The sequence below is a fragment of the Meleagris gallopavo genome, chromosome 26, assembly GCF_905368555.1.
Source record: "Meleagris gallopavo chromosome 26, MGAL_WU_HG_1.1, whole genome shotgun sequence".
NCBI classification, from domain to species: domain Eukaryota; kingdom Metazoa; phylum Chordata; class Aves; order Galliformes; family Phasianidae; genus Meleagris; species Meleagris gallopavo.
Window position 1 is genome coordinate 1,673,630 of NC_139429.1, and position 24,389 is coordinate 1,698,018.

At 43.0% G+C, this 24,389-nt stretch overlaps 1 protein-coding gene across 4 annotated transcripts in view; it reads right to left on the reverse strand.

Annotated features, from left to right (window-relative positions):
- The window catches only part of ZBTB44 (zinc finger and BTB domain containing 44), a 37,908-nt gene extending 13,606 nt beyond the window's left edge, over positions 1 to 24,302 (reverse strand). For 2 of the 4 annotated variants that reach the window (XM_085209170.1, XM_085209169.1), the window contains exons 1-3: positions 24,116 to 24,302; positions 4,943 to 6,012; positions 1,613 to 1,697 (exon numbers count right to left, since the gene is read on the reverse strand). In XM_085209170.1, coding sequence (XP_085065296.1) covers positions 1,613 to 1,697; positions 4,943 to 5,993 — 1,136 coding nt within the window. In that variant the 5' untranslated portion in view covers positions 5,994 to 6,012; positions 24,116 to 24,302. Of the gene's footprint in view, positions 1 to 1,612; positions 1,698 to 4,942; positions 6,013 to 16,296; positions 16,394 to 24,115 lie in introns of all 4 variants that reach the window. The other 2 variants (XM_085209168.1, XM_085209167.1) reach the window with 2 other exon arrangements.
- Positions 24,303 to 24,389: the final 87 nt, after the last annotated feature.

Genomic DNA, 24,389 nt, shown 5'->3' on the forward strand with positions numbered 1-24,389 from the left:
AAAACTCTGTAGTGCCTCATTTAATGCACCCCAAACTGTGCATCCCAATTGCTGCACAGTGAACAACAGGCTGCGTTCACCTGCTGATGTGCTCATCCCGTGCTTGAAACAAGAATTCAAAAGTGCAGTGCTTGAATGGCTGTCAGTACTGATCAGAATGCACTGCCCAGCCTAACAGGCACTATACACATATGCATGTGAAAGAAAATGTCTCGAAAGCATCATTTTACTCATTTAACCAGACAGAACATCTTAGTTTTGAGTCTAACATTTTCATAAATTCCCATAACTACCACTTTTCTTTTTTAATAGAAACAATGTGTAACGTGTTCATTTTTATGATGGTTCTGATATTCTGAGATCAGTTTGTTTCAAACCTGGTCATAACCTTTGGTAAGTGCTCTTTCCTTGTCTGAAGCATGAAAGTGTTGACAGAAATTCTCATTGTTAAAAGGATTTTATATATTTTGAATTTTTCCACTCAGTTTGCGTGGAAGTTCTCTAATTTGATGGGAAATAAATCATTGCTGGAAATACATACATCACTTGATTTTGAAATTTAAAATCAGCCTAAAAAACCTGAGATTAGCTCTAATGAACACAACATGTGTTCCACCAATTCAAACCCCAGGCATTGGATATTTATTTACAGTGAGGTTTTCTAGCAGATCCATAAAATCTTCTGTCGTACACAGAATCATTTCTAGGCAGTTATTTTCCCTTCAGATTTAATCCTACGATGAGGCAGTTTTAGATGAAAATGGCAGGGAAGATTTTAGAGCTATGAAAATGCAGCTCTTCATAGTTCTCTCCATGGAGTTTCACTTGACACAGTTTCTGGAACAACTCCCAGAGGTTGGCACTTCTCAGATCAACTTGTATAACAAAACACTATGCAAAAGCTAGCTTGTCAATATTTTAAAACCTTTGCTTAGAAATAGAGCAGCTATCTATACACCATACCTGACACATATGACAAAAGCAAAGAAATAATGTGCACACCCTTGTAAGCCAACTGCAGGTGCACCGTTTTGCTCCAACAGAGCCACCATACATCTTCCATTAAACAGACCCATCTGAGTTCTGCCTTCTAAGCCAGCCTGCCCTTACAAGGGATTCCCACAATAAATTACTCATCTCCACACTGCAAAAGGTTGGGGGAAAAAACTACAAGGTTGCCCTGCCTGCTTTGTGTTTTATGACAACAGAAATGCCTGAGGAAGCCACAATCAGCTATTCCATTTTGTTGTTTTTGTGGCCTTACGTCAGCCTCAGCACGCATGCAACAACCATATCTGCCTCACAATAAAGATCTTTGTATTATTATTTATTAATATAGAGCAGCGATTAAGAAACAGCAAAAACACGAATATCTTTCTTCACCAGTGTAGCATGGAAATAGACAGGAAATGAAAAGCAACAAGTAAACAAACTCCGACTTTCATCACCTACATTCTTCTAAAGCATCCGATCCTTCAGGCACTGACTGTACTTTGATCAACACAGAGAAGTGTATGTACGAACAGCTGAACATTCAGGGATTAGGGCTGGGTAGGTTAATTACAACATACCACTTGCTGCAGAACAGTTTGCACACTGCATTGGTACATACCGATCATCATCATCCGCGTGAGCGTTGGCGCCAGAGGTGCTCTGGAGTGTGGGTAATCCCTCCGTAACCCCCTCATCCATTGAGCCTAGGCAAAGAAAAAAGGGCGACTTAATGCAAATATGTGTTCAAAAAGGGCTGAGGGGGGAGGTAAATACACATACAGCTTGCTTTGCCAAATCTCTGAGAGTGAGTGCTTCCTGGGTGGTGAGATACTAAAATTATCTTGGGAAAATCACTTAGAAAACTGAGAAGCAACGTGTTCCAACTTCAACTTCTCCTCCGCACAGATTATCTAGTAAATGGACAACTCAATAAAGGGCAAATATTTGGCACACCTAGAAAATGAAAAGAATCTACGTTAAATGCAGCCAGAGTTTATAAAACACATCCAGTACTAACAGAGCGAGGTAGAAATGTTACTTTCACCTGAAGGGTGTATTTCATCTGTTCTCAAGAGTTCATGAGCAATGGACTTCAGTTCTGTTACTTTACAAGGCTTTTGCAACCCAAACCTTCTTGGGGCTACTGAAAGGAGGATGGGAGGAAACATGCATCTCCAGCAGTTTCAAAATAACACTTGTACAATCAATTTTTTTAATTTTCCTATGAGCTGACAAACTATATTTGGGAAATTCAGCAATATGCAATCTATGCAGTTACAACAGTTAATTCCATTTTGATTTACCCTTCTTTCTCATGCTACACTTAACTAAGTCGACTAAAAAATAATCCCAGTTCCTCATAGGTTCAATTTTATGCCTTCACCTCTCCAATGGAAACCGTGCTAGTGAGTTATGAAAGTATCTTCTCAGACATAGCTATTACTGTTGCTATAATGACTTATTTATCAAGGCCCCGCTTCACATCTTCTGTATTATAAAGTGCCTCCAAATACAATAAATTGCAAATAAGTAATTCTTGAAATTGCCCAAAGAGCAAAGAGGAGCTTTCTGTAATATCAGAAAGGCAAGAATACTTTTACAAATGCATTATAAAACACTGAGATAAATATATGCAATTATACAAGGAAAATTTGTTGAGAAAGGAGAAAGCTGTACTTTAACATATCTTGCTGCCTCCACTTACTGTTCTTTATATTACTGCATGAAGAAATACACCTTCAGGAGGCAAAAAGTGCTTTCTGAGCTACAAAGCACACCTTATCATATATCTGATATGTGCAAACTGTGCTAAAAATGACAGCGTTGTTTCTCTTGTAGGAAAATGTGAATAAAAACTGTTAGGACAGTTAATAATACTACACAAAGACTGCTAAATATTAATTCAACCATTCAAAGACAAAGTAGAGACTTGCACATTGAAGATTTAGGGCTGACTAGCATACCATATCTCATAGTCCTTTAAAGAAGAACATGCTGTACTAATAACCCCAGTAACAGACATTTTAACCTTAAACATTATCATCAATAAGGCCTGAGATCCTCCACTCCATTCTGTACAAACTGAGGTCAGCTACATGCCCTCAGTGGTACAAACCCTAGGATAGGAAATAGAAAATGCAAGATTTTCCATGCAACAACACGTGGCTCCAAAACAGGTACCTTTTCAAGATGGGCATGTAAAGCTACTTGTCAACAGAAATAATTTCAGAGGTGAGGAAAACAGCTGAAGCAATTCTCAGCAAGAGCAGGGTACAGCAAGGTGCCTGGATATGACAGTATGTTTCACAGGATTTTTTGTAGTCTACAAATTCTGTCTTGCTTATTCTTTCAAGCTCTCGGATATGATATTTCTAGTTAGTAAAATTCCCTCCTTTCACTCGATACACTATTTTTAACTTCACCTAATCATCATTTGTGCTTGTTCTATTTTGTCTGTCACAGTACAATTATGTTGATGCAATAATTTGCATCTCTGATCACTTGGCCCTGGTGAGGTCTATTCTGTGCTCCTACAATGAGTGAACAGCTGAGTCAAACAAAATGTGTTTTTGAACAAAGATCACTTTTCCTGGAAACTATCCATTAAGCAAACTTTCTTTTAGTTTTTAATCTATGCATTATTTTGTCAAGCCACATACAAAAAATTAGCAATTCTAAGCTTTAATCTGCTCCTCAGGAAAGGTTAATAGCACTCACTGCAGTAAATAAAACATTCTGATTTGGAAAAACCATTACTGACCTAAAATGTCGACACAAGAGCTACACAAACTGATGAACAGAAACAAGATGAAGTCCTGAAGGATGGCACAAAGGGAGGATATTTTCATTTCTTTTTAGTGAATATTACCTGAGCTAGTTTAACAACACAGACAAGCCTAGAATGCTCAGCTCCACTTCCTGCAGAGAACGCACCACAGCGCTGCGCTGACCAAAGAAAAAGAATTTATGCAGGCTACATTTATTTACTTCATTTTAGTTTATTTTAATTAACTGACATAGCCTTTCATGTAAACATTACTTGGATGAAGCACATTCTGCACCCTTATGGTTTTCTAATAAAATAGGCTTTATTAAACATCTTTCAGTAAACAAACTCTACCAAACACAGGTCAAGCCACTTAACTGAAGGCAAAATAGCTGGCTTGGGCAAAATTTTGGCAATTAAACTGGTTATATTGCAAAATGTTTGCCTTCTGACCTACTAATGGCCATTCAATGCATTCTGTGCAAGAGAAAAAAAAAAGATTATTACAGTATTTATCTTTAAATATTAGCTATTATTAAGCAGCAGCCTGCTAGAACTCAAAACTAGCTTCAAATTGTCCTTCATGGAAAAAGGTTTCTCACAGCAATTGGCTGTATTTGAAGAAGCGACTTGAGAACAGAATCCCACAGAAATGGAAAGATACTCAATATTATGACTGTGTGGTTTTGCCTTCGTCTGGGACATTAAGATGACAGTGTTTCACCACCTATTTTGCAAATCTTCTTACAAAGGCTCTCTGTCATGACTACACAAGATTTCGTGTCTGATGCAAAGAACCATTCTGTCCCTCTGTGGCTATAAGCCATAAGCCTTTCAAACTTGGTGATACAATTTAACTGAGCTCATGCCTTGTGATACCACTGCAAACAAGATTTCTGTTTCTGCAGTCAAGCAACCAGAGGTAAAATGGGGTTATCCATCTCATCTGAATAATCAAGGTCTACCACCAGGCTTACCTCAGCTGTGTTTCACAGTTATTTCCAGAGCTGTAAGTCCCATACTCTCACCATGGTTTATATGTAACATTAAATAGATAAAAAACACAGTTTGACAAAAATAAAATTTGAACTTCAGCAGATTTCCCCTATAACCTCGCAATTATCACTATTATACGTGCACTTATCTACCTGCACATATATCTAACCCCAGGAATGGCCATACCTATAGAGGACGACTGTGGGCTGATCAGGAGATCCTCCTGAACTTGTTCGCTTCCTGGGACTGTCTGCTGGTCACTCAGGGAGCTCTGGGATGCACTTACAGGCTGTGATACTTCCTCATGAACCTCCTCATCACTTAACCTTTCCACTTTGACACGCACGTCTTCTTCGATCACAAGGGGCGAATTGGCTTTTGTGCTCTCGCACGTCACATAATCTGCAATTCTCCTGTTTGACTCCGAGGGCCCAGGCATGTCCAAAGTCCTAGAGTTCTCCACCTGCTTCACTTTCTCAGACTGAAGCCTTCGATCAATTCCAAAAGGAAAAGTCCACGGAAAAGCTAAGGAGGAGTCTACGGGCTGATTTCTGGACTCTGGGTAAGAAGTTGAAGGATTCAGCACTTGGGGGGAACTTGTTTGTGTGTTACACTTGACAGGGCTCTCAGGAGACATAACTATGTAGCTTTTGCGCTTTCTTCGGGACTCTCTGCAAACAGGAATGGCTCTTTCCACTACACTGCATTCAGAAGAAACTGGAGAAAGGCTGCCATCTCGAGAAGTAAAATTGCAGTTTGCATTATTCTCCTGTCCTGCATCGAGCACTTTCTCTTGCTGGCTGTTGGGCGTATTCCACAAAATGCTCGACTTCATGAACTCTGAGCATGTGCTAGCAACACTGAACATTTGCATGTAGCTGGCTGCTGCCAGCACATCAATGATGTTTTCTGTGTTAATGGACAACGTTGCCGTGTAAGCGTACTCCAGAAGAGGAATAAAACCAGTCACTGTCACGTGGTGCAGGTCCAGGACACTCTTGCTCTCGTCTTCTGCTTGGCCAACGAGTTTGGAACGGAAGAAGTCACTGCAAGCTGCCAACACCACTTTGTGAGCCCTGAAGATTTTGTCCTGGACACGAATGGTGATGTCACAGAAATGTCCATCGTTGCGAAGCATGTTTAGCTTTCCAAGCATCTCCTGACTGTGAGCAGGGGAATTATGAGTGAATGTTTTAACACCCATTTTTACACTTTTCTGCCAGCGTTCCTTCCACATATGAGAGATCACGGGTAGCCTAAAACAAAGAGAAAAGCTGTCACGTTCATTTCTGGAAGTAGAAGTTAAGTTCATGATTATAAGACTGCATGCAAAAAATTCACCAGAATACTCGAGGGTCGCTGCTTCTTTTATGATCCAGACTGTACAGTGGATTAACTCTACAGAAATGCAATTACTTACTCCTAATTTTCAAAAACGCAGACAAAATTATTTGCAGTCTATCACTAATATCATCTTCCACACTTCTGCTACTGTCCAGTCAAAACAAACTGAGCACAGCTGAGAGAAATAGAAGTACCCACACCAAAAAGAAAGCATCTTTGAAACCATCACCTGTGTAAAAAATCCCTGTTTTTATTTTCTGGATTCAGGAAACTATTGCTCACAGCTCTTAAGCCTGGGAGAATTTGTCAAATCATTCTTTTAAGCAGAATAGACATTTTATTGGTCCACTTACAAGTGTGAAGGAGCGGGCAAATATCCCAGAGAAGGCATTTAATAGCAAAAGAGTTTTAGAGAAACTACAGCATGAATTTTCAGAGGGCAGAGTTCAAGCTAGTAAACATAAAATAATTGTTGCCATGTTGCCAATAGCTCTGCTTTACTGCTGTACGGCAGGTACTGATTGCCTAATGCTGCTTTATGCATGTGAAAAATAAACAAGGAATGCAACTTTCTTACAAAAAAAAACCAAATCAAAACAAAAAACAAAACAACCTGTCTTCTTAGGGACCAATTCTCTTCAATGTGTAGAAGCACATGCATGGGATTTGGGCAATGTCCTCAAGGACCAGACGGGACCGTATGCCCCACAGTCTGGCAGAGTTTTAAGGCTGCATCTGTGTCCCAAACCACAATGCCTCTGCTTTGATGAAGCTGATCCACGACTTAGTTCCTCTGTGATACAGAAAAACACTGTGCCATGCTATGTGCAGTATGCCTAGACATCTCCTGCCCCTGCATGGGAACAGCTGTGGCCACCAAAGCTGTCCCAGCTAGCAGAGAATAGAACATATAAAAAAAAAAACAAGCCCAACCCTAACTAAGTTCGTATGTTCACTCAAACTGTTTCTGAATTATTCCACTGTAAAGGAAAAACAAGCTGTAATGTTATACCTTCTTAAGGCCCCCAAGCTTCCACGCAGTCTTCTGTGTTCTATGTGACTCACACAATTAACACGATACAGAAACATCATCTGGTAAAGTTGGTGGTTGAACATCACTAACATAATTGGATCTGATTATTTCCTGGAGTCAGTCAGCTTATTCACATCATCTTTTGCTTTCCACTTACACGTATACAAAGCTGCATCACTTTTGCAAACTGCTCGTGTGCAGCTTTTTAGATACAAAGAGCACTGCAAAATTTGGAACAACTTACCACAAATCTCAGCACGTATTTAAATGGCAGCTGTCAGAGCCAACCCTGTTCTACAGGGCTTCTTGTTTCTTCAACTTCACTTTTGATACTGCAAACCCTCTCACATAGAGAAAAAACAGCTATCCTAGAGAACAGACCAACACTTAATATATATAAAGATTGAGTGAAACTATAAACGCCATTTGGATTTGGAATGAAATTTCACACTACTGCAAAAGAAGAAGTTAGGCACAAGCAAAATACTCCTCAGTCAAAGAAAACATCTTGACCTCAAGAGGCATCTGAAGATCCAGACTGTTTGATCTCCAGCATGAATCAAATGAAAGTCATATTTAATTGATCTCAGACCAAAACTCTGCAGTAAAATCTTGTAACAGCATATTCTAGAATGGCCTTAGGATACCATTCCTTCTGAATTCCTGAGTAGCTACAGCAACATGTAGGCACCTCAGAAGCCCAGAACCACCGCTCGGGATCTGGGTTTGAAAAGATTAACACATGCACAAGGACAACCAACAGCAGATATGGCATTTGGGAATAGCACCAATACATAATGGTAAACAAGGAGAAAAAATTAAACAAGCGATTCTCTCACTCCTTAAATGCCTGGAAGACCAACCAGCATCTTCCTTCTCCATTCATCTGAATGAGTAATGCTCATCCCTCCCATCTGAGAGCTCTATTCTGCTCACCTCCTCCAGACTCCCCTCAAACCATTGCTCCTGCTTCCCCTTCCTGCCCGCCTCTCCCCTCTTCAGGCTTCCTTTCCCTTTCATCTTTTGCTTCCTTGACCTTGATCTGGTTACAGAATTTAAAACAAAATAGCAGAAGGCAGTGATGTGCAACAAATTCATTTGCATTTATTACAGGAGCAGGGTGCCTGCCATGAACACGGGACAGTGCTCTGTTAAGTCACTTCTGTAGCTGACTTTGCCCCTCGTTCCTCTGACATGCCACCATTCAAACAAGTGGCTCCTACACAGGCTGCAGTGCTGCCAAAGGATGCTGTATGCATATGCATGTTATTTTCAGAACAATCAGAAGAGGTGGGCTGGGAAGGGGAAACAACATCAGTTATTTGGAGCTAAGAAGCTAGTGAAAACGTCAAATATTTTTAGAGGGTAATTTAAACAAGATGAAAGTATTTTCCACATGAAAAGATGGGCATGCTAAAGCCCAGACAGGTCGTAGAGGGGTTCAATTCTCCTTTTTAATCTTTTAGCTGCGGAGGGCACTTATAACTACAGTAAATCATAGTCATGAAAGAGAGGAAAGAGCTGAAACAGAACAACTTCACCTCAACTCTGACATCTGTGGATTGTCATTTCAAAATGACACTTTTTTTTGTCACTATCGATTATTGGATACACCTGACAGCAGTAGTTAGATCCTAAGGTGTGGGGTGCTACATTCAGAAGCTATTAAGAACCATAAACAAACTAAACACACAGTGCATTGGGAATCTTCAGGGCTGGAGATTAAGGCACATAAATGAAGTGATACATGGGTTGCAGCTGAAAAGTTACCATTTGTCCTTGAATCGTACAGCATTGGCAATTCCACCACCAGGGACGGATGGACTTCTGGTGTCAAAGAAACAGCAGCTTGCTTTTCCCTTGCAGCTGATGACAGCACAGCTCCTCCTCCCCAGTCCCCATGCACACACATCTTGCCTTGCCCCACGCTACAGCAGAGCATTTCAAAGGTCAAGACAGACACAAAGAAATTTAAAGATATGTTTCAGAAGTAAAATATTCTCAGTGGGGCACTTCAGTGTGCATCTGAGTTGTTTTTAACTTTGCTCAGACGCTCACAGTTGGAGAGAATGATTGTTCCAGTGAGCATTCTCATAGTGGGAACGTGTGGGAATTCACAAGTCTTGCCCAAGCACCGACCCCAAGACGAGGTGAGAATTCAAACAAGAGCATTTCAGGACTTCCAAAGAGAAGGGAATGTTAGCCACTATGAGGCACAAGCAGTTTGAAGGCAAGTGCTGCAATACCAAAGACTTTGTACAATTAGTATGAATACGAATTCAGATTTGATTTGCTTTTAATCCTACAAGCACGCGTGTAGACCCTGCCTCTAAGTGGCTCAAAGTAACTCATCTGTACTCAGTCTCGGTCAGCACAAAATAAGTTTTAGCAAATTATCAATTCAAGTACACTGTTTTGTGAGAATGATCAAAAGTGCAGCAAGCTTCTGTGCTTAGAAACAGTAAATGTGTAAGTATACACTGTGCTGCATAAAGGGAAAAGAGTCACAACAGAAACTTCAGAAACAGAAACTCCAACAGAATTCAAAAATCTTACTTAGGTGATCTGACTGCTTCCTCACAGCCAGAAGTCAGCTTCTTATTCACGTCCTGAGCACGGCTACCACTCAAATCACTGTCTTTAAAACACTTACCAATAATAATCTTGTTCTTCCTTTGGGTCAGTGCAGTGCACTCAAAGAGCTGTTATAGTCAATTTCTGACTTAGCTACATCACAACAGGCATGATGTAAGTTTTAGTGCCACAAAACTACTACCCCATGTTTAAACTTTATGTCCCGACCTGCAGACTCTTACAAAACATGAAGGCCACCACTTTTCTGAATATTAAAACCAACAAACTTGAGAGATGTAGATGTCACATTGTTTGTAGTGCCAAAATAACCTTAGGAAATTCCTGCCCTCCTGCTCCCTGATCCCTCAGGCACATTCACTCACCTCTGACATCACGGTGTAAATGGGATCACTACAGTCACCTTTTGGGAGATTTACTCTTTGCACAGAGTGCTTCTTGGACACTGCTGCAGCACCACCTCCTGCAGAGCAGCAGCAGCCCAGGGGTCTTCTGTAGGGATAAATGGCTGGACTAGGAACAAAGCCCAACTGCACCTTTAGCTAAAGAAACAGTCTGTTAATCTAACTTTCACAGCACACCTCTTCTCTACTACTTCTGTGTCATAGAGATAGTATCTGGCTAAGATACAGAGGCAAAAAAAACATTACCAGTCAACATCCCACCCTGCTACACAGGTACAGGCATCCCATTCACCCTCAGTGTCTAACTGGTTAGTACAATCAAGCTTATAATTGAAACTGAACAACTGCTCTTAGTGTGTACTTAATTACAAGTTTGCTGTTCTTGTTTGAGACTTGAAACACTCACGTATCTAAACACACATCTGTTTCTCCCAGCAGTGCCAGCTGGCCTATTACAAGGTACTATCCCCACTACAAATCTTGCCTTGCTTGCTGGCTGCAGATCACAAACTGTTCTCACTTCCAAAGAATCAACAGTGCTTTCTAAACTTTAAAACAGTATTTCAGGTCAGTAAACCTAGCTTGAACTCAGCTTGACACTGCCAAGTCTAACGGTGCTTATGAAAAAAAAAAAAAAAAGAAGACAAACACAAGGTTTCTTTGCTCAAAATTACGTCAATGTGCTGCATTCACTTTGGTGTGTTGGAATCTGCGGAATGCAAACCTGTAACCTTTAGCTGCAGCAGGCACACGGACCAGGGAAATGAAGCATCCTAAGAAGCATGCAGTGGTTCAGAACTCCAATTTCCTCTAGGATACTTCAAATTGTATGTGCACAAAGGAGTTAGTGTTAATTTAGTTACCTCACGAGCACTGGTTATGTTAAAACATGACATAAATGCTGAGCCGCAATCTATAAACAGAGGCCTTTGACATCCTGCAACAGATATGCCAACATTCAGCACTGAGGTTGACCCGGTCCTTGGTTTCTTGGTGCTGGACACAGATTTTTCCTTCCTCACTGCCCTAAGGAACTGAAATGCTCCTTTCTCCTTTTCCTTACAGCTTCATAGAAGATTGCTATTTTCAAGCATTGTCCTTTCTAAGGAGGATGCCAGGGGCTCTATGCTCAGACAGGGCTCTCCAGCTGCAGGTTTGATGCTCCTCCTAAAGCAGCACTGCACGCACATCCCTTCTGGGGAGGAAAGAACTGCTGACAGCATGATAAGAAACTCTGCAGAACTTCACCTGGGAGCTTTAATCAGAGAGGAATTTCACAGAGTAACCTGAAGCCTAGAAACTCTATAATCCATCTATTTACTATTTAGCAGTAATATTCCTTTCCACAGTAGAATGCAGATGAAAGTGTGTTTTGCTTTCCATTCATTCCCCAGCAGTGCTGCATTTGATAATGCCATTTGCTGTGCAAGAAAGTGGTTTTGGCACACCGCTTTTAACAGCTTCATATACCAAAGCTTTTGAGGCCATTGACTCCATCTACCATTAGTGTTGCTTATAGAAAACATTTGTTAGCTTGTTTGTATTAACAGAAAAGTTTGTACATACATTCTCCACTTTGTTTTCCATAAGAATCCTTTTCAAACATACCACAGCAGCAAGTTGCTTCCTAAGCTGCCACCTCCTCCTCTGAAAACATCCTGGCACAGACACTTTCCAAAAGCAGACCTTCCCAAATCTCAGCTCCACACCCCCAGAAGTTGGTATCGAGGGTGGCAGAAAGTATTTTATAATCAGAATTCATAGAGGTGGCCTAAAATACTACAGCTGACAGTTGTGGTTAAAATGTGTAAGTCTGTAAATAGGCCACGTAATTTTCAGACGAAAGATCAACTCCATACACCCAGGCCCATTTAACAGCTGTGAAAACCACATTATGGCAACAAATGCCACAACCAACTCTAAATCCTGAACAAATTAGCAGGGATTCAGCTAAGATCCACACAAGTAACAGCTGAGCTTTACAGAGCCCAAGTACAAAGGCTGCACCCTCATCACAAGAATTTGCTGAAAAGATGAGCACATCTGGAAATCCTGAGCTGTGCCACAACCCATAACTTTACCTGGTTGGTACCAACCAAGGCAAACCACATGAATAAAGGATACAGAGAAGCAGGTGCAAAAGCACACGTTATTCTTTCACTGTATGTTCTCTGACAGACTCAGAGCATCCATCAGCAAAGGACAAGGAGAAAAAGCAACCAATAGCTTCTCTTCCAAAATAATTACTTAGGAAAGGGAAGCATCCACAAAAATATGTTTCATAGTCCTAACACATTCCTTAAGTTTTCCCAAAATTAATAGAAAAGCCACAACTGTAGCATGCCCTGAGAACAGAGGAGCACGGGCACAGCAAAACCCTGATGGCAGTTACAGCAGTGACTAATATTTTGAATAGCAATGATAGCGTAGATCTTTAATGTGGCTAGGAAAAGAGCAACTTAGATGACAGAGAAGTAGATTTGCATGGCACAGATCTTGTAGGTGCATGTTACTTCACAGAGCTGGTGAAAGCACTGAGAGCAGTGGTAGGATGCCAAAAACAGCAATTTATTCTACAAAATGATTTTATTGTAAATTGAGATGGTAGGTCAGCTGCAAGAAAAGTTTTGAGAGAACGAAAGCATTTACATATCCATTTTGATGGAAAGCTGATGTAATCTTTGCAGTAACAACAGATGCCATTCCCCTCCATTGTGACAGCAGACCACAGATCATCCCAGACAGGTTTGCATGACTGGAACTTGAGCTTTGAGCTGGATTGAGTGTGTGCCAATATTCCTTCTCCTTAAGATGCCAGAGCTCCAAGTCATTTATCATTTCTGCAGTTTATCACTCAAAACCCAGATACTTTTTTTGGCAACAGTGCTGTAATTGCTGTTGTTTTAATCCATATTCTAATCCACCCAATTAACTTTAAGGTACATTCCCAAATTAGAAATGAGCAAAAATGCACCTATTCACAATTTCAGCTTTATCTACTGATATATTCATCACAGTTTAAGGTTTGACCAGAAACTAATGCTGCTGCTGAATGCACTGAACTCAAGCCCTCTATCTCCTGGAACATGTGTTTTACTTCGTGCTAAGTCATAAGCAGCACATATGAAGCTAATGGAAGAGTTCACATTTCTGTGCAAATTCCTAAAATAATTACAATTCTCAGCTCTGTCCTCAGTTTTCGTCATGATGAGCTCAGGACCTGCTCATCAAAATTGTTTGTCATCCTTATTCATCATCTGGTAGTGGGTTCCAAAGTTCTGGCTGAGCAAAGCACTCTTTCAAAGCTCCAGCAGCCCATCCCTTAAATGCCACAGCTCTCCTGGCACGCAGTGAGAGAAACGTTTCCACTTCACATGGCTGCCTTGACTCAGAGCTGATCTGAACAGAAACAAAGAGGCCTGAGTTACATCAAACCATCCTGTTAGAGACCCTGATGGTAACAACATACTACTACTAAATCTCTGCTGTGAGGCAGGGTGGGGAAAGGTACTGATTTTTGCAATCCACTCTGCACGCTGTTGTTAGCATCGTTTGGTAAAAGATGCACAGGTTGCTATTGCTATTCTATTTATTCCTCCGTTTTGAGGTTTTATTTTAAACCATGGATGTTGAACAGCTACACAGCACAAAACCTGCTGTTACAGACCGAGAATAAACCAGATATTTATTTAGCTGCAAACATTTCAGTTATACTGGTTCTAGATGATAACACAGAAAACAGAAAGTCTACAGATGCCAGAGTGAGAAGATCAAAGTCTTCCTCATGTTACAAGACTGCCTGTGTGCAAAAGCAGCACCATTTGCTGGATACATGAAAAAAGCAATGTTTACTGTAATGAAAAACAAGGGAATGTGTCTATTGCTTTAATCCTAAGTAATTTAGGAATATTAAAAACAGCACAGAACATATCACAGAGCTGCTCTGCCTGTAACATGAGATCATGAAAAAAGGCCATAAGCCATTAGTTAAATCATTATTTTTCAGGAGCTGCTGTTTGTATACAATGTGAAGCATAACATATCTTTTTTTTTTCCTCCAAATTGGTCATTTGCATGGAAGTCAATACATCAAACGTAGAAAATTCAGTATTTCTCTTCTGACAAGATGGCAGGAGACATTAGGTAACAAGAGTTTGGGAGCTGGCTGATAGGAAGATGCACTTCAGCATGAGCAGCATCGTACAGTAGAAGCCAGCAGTTGGCAGAGAGGATGGAAATTCACACAACAGAAGTGCCTCCATGCTTCCCAGTGATGACACTGAACAAGACGAGGAACTTACCAATTTGGAGGACATATCTTCCAGTGTACCCTTAGCAAAACGTCTGTTCGAAAGCCCCAAGCATGTTCTGGAAGTCAGAAAAGGAGCTCTTCCAAGCTCTGCCATCTAGCAGAATTAAGAAGTCATCTGCCTGAACACAACAGGCTACAGATGCCAAGGCCACATTCATTAACTTTACCAGCAGACACATACTTGCAACAGACACTTGTGCAGCTCATCAATTCCACATGGAAGTGACACTTCTGGATTTGCTTTTGTCCCTTATCATCTTATATGTGGCCTACACGGCTTTCTTCTGAACCCATCTTAAGTTGGCAAGAGAATTCAGTCTCACTGTAGACCTTTCTTCTTATTTCTGCTGCAGGAACCACTCTCTGCTGATGTGTCTGCAGCTGACAAACTTACGCCTGTCATGAGACAGCTTCACATCAGACAACCAATTTACAGATAAATGGGAAATTATTAACTGTGGAAGGTGTCACAACATTGGAATTCAGGTCACACAGTGAAACGTAACCTGCTGAACAGTTTTGGTCCCACTGGCTTTGGGCAATGGAAATTAACCTGCACAGCACAGTAAATGGCCCTGGCCAACAGCAGACTTCTCTGACTGATGGGAGAAGCTGAAAGTTGACAGCAGTTTGTAACCAAAAAAGGCTGGGGACTACTGACAGGCAATTGAGAGCTCTGTATGTGTGCACAGGGTGTGCTAGATGACTACAGCCAGATTAAAGCATAGCTGCAAGTCCTAGCCTAGATAAAATTTGAAGATTAAAGTTGATGTTGTAGGTGTATAAAATGTTACCACTGCTTTCATTACAAGTCAACTAAAAATGTTTCCATTAGACAGCGCTGTGATTACAAACATGCAAACTGATACTTTAATCCTCAAGAAAAGGTGTTAGTGTAGGGGGAGAAGAGGCACAACTGCTCCAAGATTGTCTCATTGTGTGGCACGCACCTGCCAGAAATCTTGGCAACATTAACACAGTGTTAATGTAATCCCTCAAATATTTAGTGCTGAAGCTCTGGTTATTTAAACATACAAAGATGTTTCCGTCTCTCAAGGATCAGCAGTGATGTGTGATTAGGTGTTTGTATAGAGCTGCAGAAATCTGGCTGAATGAAAATAACCTGAAGGAAAGAAGAGTGAGAAACCAGAGACAGCACCTGTGTTTACTGAGGCTAAGTATGTCATACCAGCCCGATAATGTATTTTTCAGAAAAAGGGGAACACCACGTATGATGCGAACTGCATTAAAATGTTTGAATTATGTGACAAGCAGAGTTACGAGTGAAAACAAGGAGATGAACAGGCAAACTACAAGTTAGCTAAGGAGCCAGTTAAAAAAGGAATTAATCCATATACTTGGAATAGCAGGTTAAAGGATTTAACTGCAAAGTGTCACAAGGACTTGTCTTTAGCAATAATCTGAGTGTTTCTGAAGAGACACTCAAAAGAACACTGATGAAAACCTAAGATGTATCAGCACAAAGCATGAAAACGTATGACTGATAACTTGAGCCCTAGAACTAGAATGAAGTTCAGTGCAAATCCAGCAGTATGGAATTAAAACTTCATCATTATATACATGGAACCTCGAAACAGATGAGCTATAATCTGGAGGCTAATTAGTTAACAGTGACTTCGGAGAAAGTTCTCCATAGTATCTAACTAAATTGAACAGCTAACTGAAAGGCCCCCAAATAAACAGACTGTTAATATCTTTTGTCAGGTGTTTGTCGGGATTATTTTAACTCCCAAAAGGTTCTCGGGAGGTTTTTTGGCGTCTTTCCTCTCTGCTCATCTGCTCCTTACCTTTGTCTGTAAGGAAAGCTGGGCGCAGGTCTTCACAGAGCACTTACCTCAACCAGACATTTCAGACAGGAACGTGCACTAGGCAGAGCCAACAGGACATCCATTAAGTGCACTGATCAGCAAGACAGTTCTTAACCTCAGGATCTAATCAAAAGGGATTACGACAGTCAGGGCAGTACTGCAGTGCAGGCCACGCTCGACGTGTTGATCTGCTGACATTAAGTTCTTTTTTATGCAAGACTTAAAAGACACTCCTTAAAACATTTACAGATACATAAGGAAGATAGATGGCACTTTCTTAAGCCACACTGTACCTTACAACATCACTGAAGCTCGCAACCCCTGACATGCAGCTGAACTCTGACAGACGTACCGGGTGAGGACGTCCAGCAACTGCAGCGCAGCCGAGCACCAAGAGCGAAGAGCTTCAGGAATACAATCAGTGCAACGTGCTGATGGCTGCTCCTGACATGCGAGAAACACCACCCGAGTTTCAGAGCCTGCATCTTTCCCTCTAGTCTTGTTTCCCTGAGCAGCAACAGTTCTCCCAGCGTTGGTGTGATCATTTCAAGTCAGTTCTTTCCGAGAACAGAATGCTACCATTCACTACTTCAAAGGACCCCTATTTAACTTGTTGCCTTTTTGAAGCTGCAGTGCAAAGTATAAACTTTATGTGCCCAATATAGCTTTCGCATGGTTGAATAAGCAAACTAGACAAATGCCACTTTCCCTGGCCTCCAGCACTTTGAACTTTTGGTTGTAGGAATCTCACATTAGTGTTCCATATAACACATAAAAGTGGATTTTCAGACAGTGGTTAAAACCGAGGCTCATTTAACAATACGAGCAGTAACTGCTAAGAGGTCTTACAACATATGGAATTATAGCTTCCTAATAAAAATTAACATGCAAATTTCATTAGATAGAATGTATTGTGATATTTCACAATAGATTCGTTGCCCTGCAACCGTTTATTTATTTATTTTACCAACCAGTTCTCTGTAAAAGCACACAGCCAAGCTGTTAGATGGCAAGTTCAGCAGTGGCTCATCCTGAAAGCATGTGCCACAGGTGGTCGTACCGTCAGCACATGAACAGATCTGTTTTTGTTGTTGTTGCTCTTATTTTAGTAAACAAATGAACCAAAACCAAACAAGCAGTGCCCTCACACTGGCACATCCCATAGGACACAGCATGACACAGACTGGACTACTGTTACGTCCATGAGGCACACATTCAGAGTCAACCACTCTTCAAAATGCACAACAAGGTGTAATTTTAACATGATATCTACACCTCCTTCACAGTTTCCCTCTGTGCTAGTTCAGAGGAAGTTCCCTAGCTTCTCAGTGTAGACAATCCATTGCATGACCTCTTCCCAGTGTGCACAATAAAGAGCAGAGCTTATGTTTCACAGCCTCAAAAAGCAGTACAGCCCAACACAACCCCCAGCCACCCACACACCCAGTGACCCCACAGGGCTGGTGTGGAAGCCCAGGGCCAGACAGCACAGCAGGCAGGCAGCGCTCAGCAGGACCCAGACCCTGGGAAAGCACAGCAAGTGGAAACACCAGTGCTCTTCTAACACCAACCAGGCATTGGGACAGCTCAGGAAAGGGAATCTCTGCCCAAGACCAGCACACAGTTTGGTTCCCCACAAGCACCACTGAATGGCAGTCAGGACACTGAAGGCTGCCTGCCCCACACACCAGCACCCACTCCTACACACCTTTGCTGCAAACTTTTCAGGCTCTTTTGAGCACACTGGGCAGGAAGTCCTGGTTCAAATAATTCTTTCAACCTGCAGGACTAATATGTGCAAACATATTAAAAAAAAAAAAAATGAGTTAAACATAACATTTTTTTTTTTTTTTTTTTTTAAGTGCTGCAAACTGCCAAAAAATATCCATAAAGCACTTTTATTTGTCACAAGGCAGCAACATTCTAGTTTAATACCAGAAATCTATTTTTTTTTCTTGTTCTGCCATGGCTACCTATAGCACGTCAGTCTGCTTTCAGAAGCTCTGCAAGAATTATCAACAAAGTTCTGAAAAATACACATCAAAGGCTGCTCAGCCCAGCCTCCCTCCCAAATCACTAACAAAAGCAAAAATCTCCAAGCCCTTTCTGGGGGAACCACATGAAAGAAACAGGAAGAAATATGGCCTGTTTGGCGTGTCTGCATGCCAAAATATCCTAATACAACTGAAGGTTTTCTTGGTAGCACCGCTGCATTAGATCCATGAAAGAGTCAAAAGGGAAAATACAGATCTGTGCTTCCTCACACACATGTATGCCTATTTACCAAACCCAGCCAAGTCTGCCTGCATGTGTTCAAAGAGAGACAGGGCACAGGAGGCATGCTTCCAGACAGAAGGGAGTCAACTGCAGAGATCACTGACCGATGGCACAGTGAAAGCCACACGTGGAAAATAAACCACTTCTTTGTTTCCCCCAAGACAAAATGAGCCCAACTGGGCACGTTGTGCCCCCAGAGCTGCCGACAGTTTTGGCAGTGTTAGAGTTCCTCCTCCCCACCCCCTGCTGCCACCCCAAGCAGTGTCTCCTACTTTGCTGTATGCAAGGCTTTAATTTTTGTCACTTGGAAGTGACAAACCTCCTTTTACAGAAACAAAAGACTGTAACTGAATATCACAATCATTAGGTTTGTGACAGCCAAATTTGGCTAAGTGCTAGTTTTTACTAGTTCTGCATAAAGCTTACCTGTCAACCGAGCTGTTGTTTCAGTATTCAGTTTTATTACAATAAATGACAGCTTTCCTTCTCTAGCTCTTATTTCAGATTAGCAAGGAAGCGTTACACCTTAATGAAATACACAGTAACTACAACAGAAGAATTTATCTGAAGCATAGTGCGAGCCTCCAACCTCCCCGAAGCATTCTAGCCCCGTGAATGGCAGCAGTGCAAAGAGCTTGCACTGACAAGCAGCAGCATGGAAATCCCGTGTGAGGAGCAAAGGGGAGACACTGAGGTGAAGTCACACATCACATCCAACCTCACCACACCACAGACCATCTCAAGGTGTTATGGATGCAGACAGCATGGAGCACGGCCAGCCTGTCAGGTGCCCAGACACAGAAACAAACAGCCACCTTTCCACCAAAGTGCCTATAAAGAATCCTGAGCAAGTTTAAGCAAGGCAGGAATGTGATTGTGTCATCGGCCTTTTAGCACCATGCATACCCTTTATTTTCCTAATGACTCAATTATGCAGGTAAAATTAAATGCCTGAAAGGAGTTCTTCCTGCCCCCAAAACTGAAAATCCTTGTGTTTATCCACAAGTCAGCTAATGCAGGAACAGCAACACCACAAGCTTTCTCACTTTCTTACTTTGTATGGCCAAACCTGGACTGGGAGGACCAAACGCATGGCTCAGGCTGGGAATAAAGACTATCTGGTGGTTTGTTTTAACTCTGTAGCATTCTAGTAGCATTTCACAAACTTCTTGGAGTCATTCCTATCATGGGTACATTTATGCACTACAGAAAAAGAAAACTGCAGGAACTGTTAGACCTGGAGAGCTGCAGCACTCTGTAATCACCAGCTCCTAACGTGAGATTAACACACCTGAGCCCACCAAACATCTCCAGGGCTCCTGGGTCTCTGTTGCATTTTTGGCCATAAAAATACTACATACAGTAGGATGTTATCATAGATGAGTGAGAAGGTGTCCCTCTATTAGAAAACATGCCTTACTGCTCTGGAAGAAAAGGCCTTTATTCAACCTTCTTGGGTAAAGCAGGCAAATCTTGTGGTCAAATCACCTCTAAAGAACATAGCAGACCTCAAAAAAAAAAAAAAGGCATTGCAGAACAGTCTGCAGACAGAGGTACAAAAGACTAGGACAATCCAGCTTGGAAAGGAAAAGAAAACAAAACCCAAAGAAAGCAGAACACACATCTATACAATTGCAAATGAAAAAGCTACTGGGAAAAAAAGATTCTTTATTCTTTCTCCTGCTACAAAAACTAGGAGGTGCTCAATGAAGTTACCATGCATTGGGGCTACAAAAAAAAAAACCAACAGGAAATATTTTTGCCCAAGTTGTGGAATTCATTGCATAGCATAACGTAGAAGCTAAAGGTATAAACTGCTCCAAAGGTTTAGGCAAATCCACAGCTGACGAATGCACCAGGCATCATAACCCACAGCCTGCACAGCTCCTCTGGCTCAGGCCATCTCTGGCTGCTGGCAGACACCCGAGGAGCCATCAGTCCCTCATCTGCCTGCTCTGCTTCTTTCCCCTTATGAATTACTTCTGGCCACTGTCACAGAACACATGCCAAGCTCCACACGCACTCCGCAGCCCTTATTATCCCATCATTCACATGTTCTGATAATTATTTCACATGAACAGGTTTATTTCCCCAGCTCTACACTGTAACATATTAAAAACACACTATCTGCAAATTATGTATAGTTTAAGTCACTTCCTTAAGTTGATTAAATAGGAGAGAATTAAATGAAATTCCCAGCCTTTACAGTTCACCCCTTCCATCCGTACATCCAAATGCCATTTTAACCAGGCTGCAGTTCATTCCCTGCCATCACCATTTCATTTGTGCACCTTCCACAGACATTTGTTTTCATCCCGTGAAACCATTAGAAGAATCAATTTGAACTCCAAAGCAAGCTGAGAGTAATGGACTCCTGTGTTTACGTAGCAGTAAGTACACAACTATTTAATTGGATCTATTTGCTAAAAACTGCATCTTCCAAAGCAACAGCAGCATCCACCACGGCAACAAGGAGCTGCCATAGATTTCTTATGTAAACCAACATTCCCAGTATTTTTTTTTCCTCCTCAAAACTGCCAAAATAGCAATCATTGACTACTGAAATAGTGCCACAGAAGGCACATCTCCCATCTAGTTTTACTCCTGAAATCGAACACTTACTCAAAGGGAAGTAATTAAGTTGCTGCCCCTTTTCAGCAAGACAATTCCAAAACTGATGTCATAATTCAAGCGACAGGCTGTGAACAGCTCTGCAACCATAGCATTTAATTTAGAAGTCAGCACTTGACACATTGAAGTATTTGGAATTCCTGAAGTCTGGCTGTCTGCACAGTTGCATAATTTGAACAGGAATAACCTACTTACAACCAGGCAAGATAGAAGTATGTCAACAGACAATCCCTTCTACGTCAAGGGACATCTCCTTCCTCGTCACATACCAGCAGCAAGAGCATCACTCACTGATCTGTCACAGTTTGGTTTTCTTCTCCTTTAAGTTAGTGAACTACAATGCCTTCAAGAGCTGTTACATTTATCATCACATCTTCCTGTAGAAATATACCCAAGTGTTCTCAAAGATCATCAAGAAATAAGTTTACACATGCAACAGACTCCGCCAGTGAAACGCTAGATGTGCAGAAACCAACACCAGTGCAAAAGACCCAAGGCCTCCTCTCTGCCAGGGCCACATGAGATCACACAAGCACCATCCATCTTACAGCAGGCATCACACAGCCATTCAGGAGAAGGACACAAACATAAAAAGCCTCCAGAAATAACGTTTGGACACTTGTTCAGCTTCACACACACACACAAGGGAAGCTGTATTTTCTTTCTCCCCTCCTAGCAAATAGCCGACCAGACGCTCAGCACAGCAGACATTTGCTACTGACACCACAGAGAGAAATCACCCTTTTAAAAGTTGCCAGTTTATGATTAACCTCCTGTTGCAAAAAAACATGGCAAGGGTTCAATTTCACTTGCTAACTACTTCTCTTACGTGCTACAGAAAAAATACACGAAGACACTCCTCCCTCTAAACTTGACACTCAGAAAAAGAGGAATTCTCTCACCCTGTTAAAAAACAAGAACAACAACAAAAAAAACAACAGTGCAAAACCTTCTGCGTGGGAAAGCAAAAGTGATCCCTCCTCCTCACAGGTGAGCATCCACACAACCAGCATCCACCTGGGGAGACAAAAAGCAAGGGCTGGAAATTCCCTTCCCCTGGAAAGGGATGGCTTTGAGTGTTCACACCAATTAGAGTTTCAGATTAAAACCAGCTGTTTAAACAGAAGTCGTCCCCAGGGAGACACACTTACAGTATTATAACTAGTTTCTGGTATAAACAGCTTTACATCAATGGAAGTATTTATATTGGTAGAGCTATATGCAAGCTAGCAGGTTAACACTTGTTCAGCTCTATCTTAAATAGATTCACTCAGACCCAGGCAACCTCTCCAGGCACATCACGCCTTGGATCTGCGTTACACATGGATATCAAGATGCAACAGGAGAGCTCAATGGCAGAAGAGCAGCACATGTGAAATGCCCCATGAGACTCCTGGACACCAGCCTGTGCCAGGCAGCCATTCCCACCCAGTATCACCTTGCAGGGTTCACAGACAGTCCCACGTCACTCCATGTACAACAACTTGCTGCTAGAAACCAGAGGTCAGCTCAGCAGGTGGGCTGGGTGACCTCCACCTAAAGAGAAGCCAGGAGAAAAGAATGGAGAAAACACAGGAGGCAAACGTATAAGTGGGAAAGCTGAGAAATTTCCCTCATGATAATATGGCAAACCTAGGACTTCGTGTGAGGAAAAGAGTGAATGCTAGAGCTTCTGGAAACATGTGAGAAAGGCTGAATGGGAACTGTCTCTTGACAGACAAGAATCAGGAGACTTCCAAATTACATGTGTGACTAGAGAAAAGAAATGCAGTGCATTTTTGACCAGTGATGTCCAACTTGAGATCTGCAGATGCTTAGGGAAGACACACAGTACTCCCATGTAGAAAAGCAATCCAGATGCACCCACAAACTGCAGGGCACAGCTGGGTGACCCCTCTGGCACACACAGCAAGGAGTACCACACATGGGAGCAGGCACCCAGCAATGCCATGAGGTGTCTATGGGAACAGATAGGACACTAGAAGACAACAGAAGCCTCCTGCTTGGGAATGTGCAGGAGAAATGCCTGCATTCCAAAGGCTGGGGGCAAAACATCAAGGTGTGCAAACACGTGTGGGATGTGCCAGCTCTTGGTCAATGGGATAACCAGCTCTTGTAGACAGTCAATGGGATAACCATTACAGAAGGCACAGCAGGCTGCCCTCAGAAGTGGTAACCCCAAAGTGCAGGGAGATGAAGGAGCTGCCAGCAGGTCTGCAGGAAGACGTGTGTTCCTCTATTGGGGTGGAAGAACTCACAGAATGGGCAGGGTTGGAAGGGACTTCAAGGATCATGAAGTTCCAAATCCTCCTACCACATGAAGGGCCACCAACCTCCCTGCCCAGGGCCCCATCCAACCTGGCCTTGAACACCTCCAGGGATGGACAAGGCATCCACAGCCTCTTTGGGCAGCTGTTCCAGCACTTCATCATTCTCAATAACTCAGAGGTTTCTGAGGACAGGACAAAGCCCCCCGGGTCGGCTGTGCTCCATGGGCTGCAGCGGCCCAGCACACTCATGCACGAAAAGCAGCACGGGGGGCTCCAGAAGCCAGCAAGATCCCCAGCTTGAGCGTTCCTACACAAGAAACGACAGGCTCCGAGCAGCCAAAAGCACCACCTCCCCTCTCCGCATCCCCATGTGCCAATGTTTACGTCGATACGTGCGGCGGATCGGGACGCGCATCGCGCACAGCTGAGCCCCGCACCCCCCGCGGGTCGCGGCCCCCGGCAGATGGGCGGCGGCGGGGGAGGGGGACACAACAAAAGGCCGCGGGCTGCACAGGGACGGCCCGAGGGCCTCGACAGCAGAACAGAAGGGGTCGGGACAGGAGGGCGCCCGGCGCCGCCCCCCCACACGCACACGCGCACACACACACACACACACACGCGCGCGCGCGCGCTCTCCCCTCAGGGCCGCCCCGAGCCCAGCCCTTACCTGCGGTCGCTGGGCCCGGCGGGCGCTGGAGGCCGAGCCCCCTATCTCGGCGCTGGCCGGGCCATGGCGGAGGGAGGCGGAGGAGGAGCAGAGGCCGCCGCCGCCGCCGCCGCCGCCGCCGCCGCCGCCTCCCCCTCAGGCGCGGTGCTGGCGGGGCGCTGAGGCGGGGTGGGGGGGGAAAGGGGGAGCAGCCCCGAGTGCGCGGCCGTTGGCGGCGGGGCGGCGCGCTGCAGCTCGGCGGGAAGGGGAAGGGGAGGGGCGGGGGCCGCGGGAG